This window comes from Carassius auratus, unplaced genomic scaffold (assembly GCF_003368295.1).
Source record: "Carassius auratus strain Wakin unplaced genomic scaffold, ASM336829v1 scaf_tig00000611, whole genome shotgun sequence".
Classification (NCBI taxonomy): domain Eukaryota; kingdom Metazoa; phylum Chordata; class Actinopteri; order Cypriniformes; family Cyprinidae; genus Carassius; species Carassius auratus.
In genome coordinates, this window is record NW_020523313.1 from 49,311 (window position 1) to 58,032 (window position 8,722).

General features: G+C 32.4%; 1 protein-coding gene across 1 annotated transcript; it reads left to right on the forward strand.

Moving 5' to 3' along the window:
* The first annotated feature begins 212 nt into the window (after positions 1–212).
* On the forward strand, positions 213–7,263 carry LOC113069057 (high affinity immunoglobulin epsilon receptor subunit gamma-like). Its single transcript, XM_026242031.1, has 5 exons — positions 213–358; positions 2,275–2,372; positions 3,010–3,042; positions 5,121–5,150; positions 5,688–7,263. The coding sequence occupies exons 1-5, from the start codon at positions 286–288 to the stop codon at positions 5,748–5,750; spliced, it is 297 nt and encodes a 98-aa protein (XP_026097816.1). The 5' UTR covers positions 213–285; the 3' UTR covers positions 5,751–7,263.
* Positions 7,264–8,722: the final 1,459 nt, after the last annotated feature.

The following is an 8,722-nucleotide window of genomic DNA, read 5'->3' on the forward strand; positions in this document are numbered from 1 at the left end:
CGTAATATTCGTGCATAAAATGTTTACATTTATTTATACATATATATGAACTTTGCTGAATCAGCATTTCTGAGGATCAGCAGTCTAAAGTAGCTCTCATGATTTTTGGCCCTTTTTCCTCTTCGTCACTCGGGGTGGGGGTGGTTTAAACTTTAGATCTGACATATTTTCACCACAACTTCCCTCTTGTCTGCCTCTGATGTGCTGTTCACATCGGTTCACTGAAAGTAGTCTTTGGAGTTGAGCGTCCCGTGAGGTTGTACGCAGAAGCAAAGCCAAGTTTATATGATGATGACGATGATGAAGGTGGGGTTGCCCTTCTCTCTTCTCTCTCTTTGGCTCAGCTTCGGCAGCGCTGGTAAGTGTTCAATATTAGCGCTCTTTATCTGAAGCGAACGTTGTTTTTTGTGTGCTGGTGCGTTGATACAAAAGTTACCGGTGTACATAATCAACTAATTTAGGTTTTCAAAATTCAACTCTATAAGATGCTTTTTTATGTTGCAAATATACTGAATAAGTTTAATTCTTTTGTAAATGGCAATTAACGATTGTAAATGTATTAGGTTGACTTTTCCTTTTTTAGTAAAGGCCTGAAGGCTATTCTAAATTTCTTTTTTTATTTTATCTACAGTATGTAACAAATGAAAATCTTGCGGGAACGATGGAAATGGATCTTTTCATTTATTTATTTTTAGTTTTCAGTAGTCATTTTGTCCTCTAAATGTGAAGATTAACACATTATGCTTCCTCGGAACTAGTTTTGGTTCATAATTTGTTGGTAAATTATAAAATAATGTCACTAAGAAAGTGCGCTTTGGTCACGTCTTGAATATGGAAGTATGTGGGGACTTTATAAAAGGTTTTCATTGTGTATTTTGAATGTTTGTTGGATGTTTACAAAACCAATGCACATCTCTGTAAGTGTCAAAATCCAGCTATCATAAAAAAACAATTCAGAGTCAGAAGTGAGCGCCTTGATTAGTCAACATCTATATAAAGTTCACTCTTCACATCTCTCATTTTCACAGTCCTTATATCTGAACTTGTGATGTTGGAAACTTTGTTGCCAGGAAGTAGCCTCTTCTCATTCTGTCAACAAAGCTTAAACCACACAATATGAATCCATAGTACGATTACAACTGCTTAACCAAGCTTGCATTAACAGAAGAAAAGCACAAGGAACATTTTCTCATTGACTCGTGCATGTGAAACCATTGCTGCTTCTTAAATTGAGGTTTTGGCTCCGAGTTTCATTGGTCCACTTCCCTTCTGCATCTCTGTAAATGAGGATGCTACGTATATACATTGAACTAAACAACAGGGTTTAAGGTTGTTTTGAGCTTTTGTGGTATTTTCTATTCTTTTTTAATGCCTTACGTTAATTCTCATAGATAAAACTGTGGTTGAAGGGGATGCCTAATCTAAGTTTTCTGATGCAACACATTTTTGGCATCAAGATGAAAGACAAAAATCATGCATTCTGATCAACCAACAGTGTTTTAGTCAAAATGCTGAACTAGAATGTATCCATTAAACCCCAAGCGAATAAAAGAACACCATTTTTTAATGTAGTTTAATACAGATAGTCACATGTCTCTCTGTTTTAGTTTATACAGTGCTGTATATTTATTTATATGTATATATTGTAACTGGTTTCGCTGTAAGCATGCGGTCAGCGGACTTGTGTCTGCAAATTTATGAGAAAAGAGAAGTAGCACTATTCTTTAGGATATGATACTAGGTGAGAAACATCACACATGCTCTTGCTATTTCTTGAAAACTTTTAGCACATTATTAGTCTCTCACAAAAGCTTCTTTTTTCATATCCATGTTTTTTTTTCTTTTTTTTCGTATAATTAATTTTTAATTATATAAGTATTTTACATATTATTAAATATTGTCCAATGATAGTCTTTAATGTTGTGTATCAATTTCTGATCTTTAAAAAATGTATACAGTTTAAACACAAGTGATGTCTTATCTTAAGAGCATCAGCAATGCTTCTAATGAGGTGATGCATCAATTTGTGCGATTTAACAATAACCATAAATTTACAGAGAATATATTAAGAGTATATATAGTATTTATTAAAATACAGCATGTAAAGCGTTTTTGCACTAATCCAATGTAGGAGACGGCTATAAAACTGACTCGTGGACCATTTTGTAATAATAAAAACATATTTTCAGTGTAAGTAGTTTTTATAAAATACTTTAACTGTAGCACGATATGTTGAGTTTGTTCTTTTCCTAATTAGCTTCATTTTTTTTAAAGATGCGTCGGGTTTGAAAGAGCCACAGATATGCTACATCTTGGACGCGATTCTGTTCATCTATGGGATTGTTCTCACGGTCCTGTACTGCAGAATGAAGGTACTGTATATATAAATTAGTAGAAGTTATTATATTTAAACTATCAATTTTATTACAAACATTTAATTTTTTTGTCTTATACAGGGAGTTGACAAAATAATGTGAACATCCGTTAAATAGGCAGTATTTTTTGGTGTTTTACCACAATTTGCCTTCAATAAAGCTTCCGGCATTATTAGATCAGATTGATACGGTTTTGTAATATCCTCCATTTAAATGTTTTCTATAAAAAGACCTGCAGATGTGTTGGAGGAGGGAATCCGTGTCTAACTTTTCTCTTCAAAACTGTCCATAAATAACACACAAAGAAAAGATAATCAGTGTTTGTCTATCATTGTAGTCTACAATCATTATAACCCCAATATAAAAGGGTTTTCACATTATTTTGTGTACACACACATTTTCTTTAATATAATACACACACACACACACACACACACACACACACACACACACACACACACACACACACACACACACACACACACACACACACACACACATACATATATATATATATATATATATATATATATATATATATATATATATATATATATATATATATATATATATATAATTACAGAAGACTAAAACATTATTTTATTTATTCATTCATAAATGCATTTATTTGCAGATGCGAAGTAAACAAGCAGAAAGATATCCAGGGGTAAGACATCTATCTATCTATCTATCTATCTATCTATCTATCTATCTATCTATCTATCTATCTACTTTCTCATATTTATTTTCATTAATAAAAATAAATATAAGGAGTGTGCGATATTGACAAAATAGATCTCAATATTTGAGATTTTATCGATAATGATAATTAGATGAGTTAACATTAGTATAATAGTGTTATTGTGCTGATATCTTAAGGACTACCGTGGACAGCTGACTCCTAAAGTTTTTGATATATTTCATAGACTGTGTGGAGATCTGTTCACAGCAGTGATAGAAATTAATATTTTCCAATAAGTTTAAATAGATTATTACCTTTTACGGGCAGTTTTACCTTTATAAAGCCTTTTTTTTTCTAAAAGTATGCATCAACTTTTCAGTGAAATTCTTATATTGAGTAAGTCGATTAGAATAATAAGCCACTGTTACCAAGCAAATGAAATCAGTATCGACAAAATTCATCTTTGCAATTCAGAGAAGCTGCATTAGAAGTGGTATTTAAATGCATTTACACCATGTTTAATGCAGGGCATGAATGTATTTAACCTGCAGTTACAAAGGCATTAACACCGTTTTGTTATTATAAACATAAAATGTTGAATACTCCAATTTGAAAAATGTAAAAAGAAAAATAAATAATTAAAAGCTACTTTAAATGTGAAATTAAAACTGTCAGTAGGTGGCAGCCAGTCACTGTTAATAAGTGAATCGATTCGACTGAACCGAGTCATTTAAACGGTTGATTCATTCAGGAACAAAACACCGTCATGTTCCTCAGAGATGTAAATTGGAATTATATTTGTTGGCGAAATAGAGCAAAAACAGTCAATATTGTATCTAAAACGTAAGTGTTTTAATATTCAATTCTTGTTTATTGAACTGCTGTATAAAATCACCATCACATTTGTAATCATGCTGCTTTTTGGAGGAAAAAACGTAAGTCGTCGCGTGATACTAATTAACTATATGAAATTATATAAATGTATAGATTTCTGTCACCATATCTTGAATTTTGCTATCATTCTGAATGCATTTTAGTAAAATGAATCATGCAGTGAAAGGATGCACAGTCTGAGAGCTAAACTTGCTTTCGTGAGTCATGGATGTTAGCGATGCAGATTAACTATATTTTCCTGTTTGTCTTTTGGATGGTTAGCTGTAAATTCGAGGCACAGGTAGCTTAGTCTGTTGTTCATCACCACTCACCTCCACACCAAAACAAACAGTGAAAGGGAGGGAGAATCACAAGCACACATGTATACATATACTCATTTGGTAAAAAAAAAAAAAAAAAAAATACTCTAGAGGAAGAGAAAGGGCAAGTGCTAAAGCCCCCTTTGATGTGTGCACGTGCCTGTTTATGTGTGTTAACTATTACTATCCCTAAAGTAACCCAAATGTGAGCAACATACATTTTACAGCTTTCATAAGACTTCATAAGTCTTATCTCCAAAATTATCTGCTTTTGCTAACTGTCCCTCTCCTCCCCTTTCACACTTTTACATCCTGTCTTGAACTGTGTGACTCCATTTTAAACATGATTATATGTGTATGAAACCTTTCACACAACATATGAACTCCGTATGTGGCCTTTTAAGGTATAATCGACATGTTCCGCTATATATATACGCTCTTAAAAATAAAACTAAGACTGTCACAATTTTTTTTTCAAGAGGGTTTTTGCAAGATGCCATAGAAGAACAATTTTCGGTTCCCAAAAAAGTCTTTCAGTCAGCAGTTTCTTAAAAGAACTAATTGTTTCTGTTAGTGTTAAGAACCTTTTTTTTTTTTTTTTTTTTACTTTTTGTCCAGTGGCAAGGTTCCATGGATGTTAAGGGCTCTTCATGGAACCACAGATGCAAACTAAACACCGTTATTTTTAACAGTGTAATATGATAAAAGAACACCGTTTGAACATAATTTGTCCATATGTGACGCATTTCATTCTTCTTTCCAAAACCTTTGAAGCTCTGTGCGCACATATTTCTTTTTTGTGTGTTTGTTTGTTTGTATTGTTACAGGCTTTCTAATATGTTTTTTTTTTCTTCTTCTGATTGTTTATAGAAGAAAGATGCCGGTGAAGGGGTTTATGAGGTATTTTTGTATTTTATGTTGTGGTTCTTTAATACTCTGCTAAGCCATAATTTAGACCTTTATTGTGCGTATGTGCATATTCTTTATTTGTACTTTGATCATTGTATGATCATTGAAAGATACAGAAAAACTGGTTAACAGACTTAAACACTAACATCATTTAAACACACACACACACACACACACACACACACATATGTGTGTTTGAATATATGTATGTATGTATGTATGTATGTATGTATATATATATATATATATATATATATATGTATATACACACATGCATACGTGTATATTATTCATTTGTATTACCACATAAACATATTATTCATATTATCATGCAACTCTTAGAAGGTAAAGATATATTTAAATCCAGTAAGAGGCTGTTATATATAAGTAATGTGGTGGTAACAAGCTGCAGTTTCATAGCATTTAACTGATGCGCCTGACATTTCTGAAGCCTTGTGGTTGATCTGTTGAGCTTCTATTGACTCTCTGCTACATCCGTGTTGTCCTTCTCTCTCCTCCACATCTCAGGGTCTCAAGCCTCACGATCAGGACACCTATGAGACCATCAAAATGAAACAAGGAAAACAATGAGACTTTAGGCGAAAGGAGAGAAGAAAGTTTCTGGGCTCAATACCACTATCATCTTAAGCATATACCTGTAAATAAGCTGTCAAGCAATTACAAGAAGAATGTTTTTTGCTTAATAACTAATAATATATTATAATAACTAACATCAGGCTTTTTGTTTGCCGTTAGTTTGGCAGACAGACTCCAAAGAGAGATAATTAAATAATCAAATAGAATGCCAAAGGAACATATATTTTTGAATGATCATTCTACTGGTGTAATAATTTAAATGTAGTAGTAATGTTATTATTTTTTTTTTATGAATGTATTTTCCATTTCGCCTTTAAACTACATTTTAAGCTTCTAACATATATACCGCAGCTGTGTGTCACTATTTTTCGATGCTTACTTCCTGCTCTAGCTTCTATAGCAACATGCCACCAACCCCACAGAGTCCGAGTCATTTCCTGTTTTAAAGAGTGCATGGGGGGTATGACAAAAAAGTGCATCTGACTTTGACCACAGGTGTGACAGATGGAAACAAAGCCGTGTTTGATTTTATATGTGTGAAGGCCTTTTGTTTTTCCATTGGTTTAAGAGTAAGCACTCATATTGTTTTGCTTTGTGGCAATAATAGGGTTTTTTTCTGCTTCATGTGGCATTTGAGAAAACAACTATATATGAACCAAACATTATATACCACTCATGGTCAGGATTTACTTTAAATTTATTATAAGAGTAAATTAAATTATATATATTAATGTAAAAAATTATAAATTGGGATTGTTTCTCTAGTTATGCTTACACTGTTTTTTGTTGTTTTCAATATCTAATATCATCATTATATAATGGTCTGATTTCCTTTGCATAAAGTAATCTGTTTTCGGTTCTTACATCAATAGATTTCCAGATTAAATTAGTTTTTTTTTTTTAATGTTTTTTATTAGTAGTAGTATTTTTTTTTGCGGTTTAATCAACTTGGAATTAAAGCACACTTACAGTATGTGATATGAAAAATAATGAGACCACTGTATTTAGACCGTGAAATGACATGGTCTTCTTTATTTCAAAATTGTCTTTTTTTTTTAGTCGATAGATTTGAAGACCGTGCTGATGATACACAATCCTACTATCTGTAAAGTAAATACAATGGTCAAAACAGTGCCTACATTTCTAATCTTTTATAATTAAATTGTTGGGTTTTATTTTGTCAAATTATATAAACAAATTTTTGAATATAAAAATAATGTAGTTGGACATTTTGAAAACTAAAAAGAATAAAATGTTTATTTTTATGAATTATTTCCTGATATTTTCTATATTATTTGATCATCTTGTAATGTAATCCCATTTACAGTAATTAAGAAGAAAACTCTTTTTTACTGTATATAGACAGCAAGATTACATTGTCTTATTTTTTTGAGACAAAATACAGTTTAGCAGGTCTGAATATGTGTTTGTGTGTGTGTGTAATCTATAAACAAGACTGGAATCAAATAATAATTAAAAAAAGTGATCATTCTTACCACTGCAAATATAATTTGGTTAACAATATTTCATTTTTCACTAGATTGTCACAACAGCAGCAAATGCACTATATGTTTTGCCTACTGAGTATATAGTTGACATCCACGTCTAGTCACCTTTATTTCTATAGCACTTAATACAATACAGATTGTTTTAAAGAATCATCCAAGTAATAAGCAGGAAAATAATAGTAAAGCTCAACAACTATGAAACAAGTTCAATTCAGTTAAGCAACTCTACATAAGACAATAGTGTTGTTATTCAGCTCAGCTCATGTCAATATCCTCCAGCTTTTATTTGTTCTCATCCAATAGTACCAGTGCTATCAACTTGATAATAGTTAGTGACAGCAAAAAGAATTTGAATTTGCATTGATTTAAATATTGGTTCTTTATTGAGGCATGGTTACTTAGTAGGCATGACATTATTGTTACACATCTCAAACTGATTTAGTTACTGCTTCCTTCAGCTGTCACTTTATTTGTCTTGAGACAGTTTTTTTTTGTCTTCGCTCACAGTACAGTTGTCAGGTTTCCAAACAATCTTTTTTTTTTTAGCAAACATTCAACAGCACCAGCCCTTATATTCAATATTATTTCCATTTATTCAAAAACAATGACTTGCTGTGAACTGTAGACCAATCCACACTCTCTCATTATAAGATCTGAGGTTAGGCCAGTTAGATCAACGTGGTTTTGTCTGCAGTATTCCATGGCCTCAATCCATGTGTTTTAAAATACATGTTCCTATAGTACTCAAAAGGATATCTTAGGCACCTTTAGTTTTTACAGTGTAGTATCATCTCAAAGACCTCCATACAATAAAATGCTATAGATAAAAACCAATTGACATCATGCATTTGACCTTTTGATTTTAGGACAGCAGCACATTGTTCATGCAAAGCATCAGGTTTTGCAGTGTCCCACATTACAATGGATGCATTCTCTCCTTCGCTCCATTTTCACAGCAGGGAATCTCTCAGAAGTGATTTTTGGATTCACAGAGAGTAGTTTCACTTCTATATTGCTGGTGGTGGAAACATCATGGTTTTTTCTGCAGTATTGCATTCGTCCACGTCAAGTTCTCATTCACATAAATCTGTAGAGGCTTGTGTTCACAAATAAAGAAACACAAAAACAGACACACTGTCACTGTAATATTCATAGCCATATTGTCAATGTATCCAGTGTTGGAAAATCAGCAGAAATGCAGTTTTCAAGCCCACATTTATTTGTTAACAATGATTTGATACCACACCTCCCCAATAATTATCTACATAACCGGCCAATAAAAAGCAGCCCTGACCAATTCAATGTTTGGCTCCTCCCCTTTTCTACTGTATTGCACTCCCCACCATTGAGAAAGGTAGGCCTATATATCACAGCACAAAAACAAAATGTAATTTGCCTTACAAATGTGTGAAGTGGAAATGATGTGTATCTTTCATATTGCAGTTATCATAGATCAAT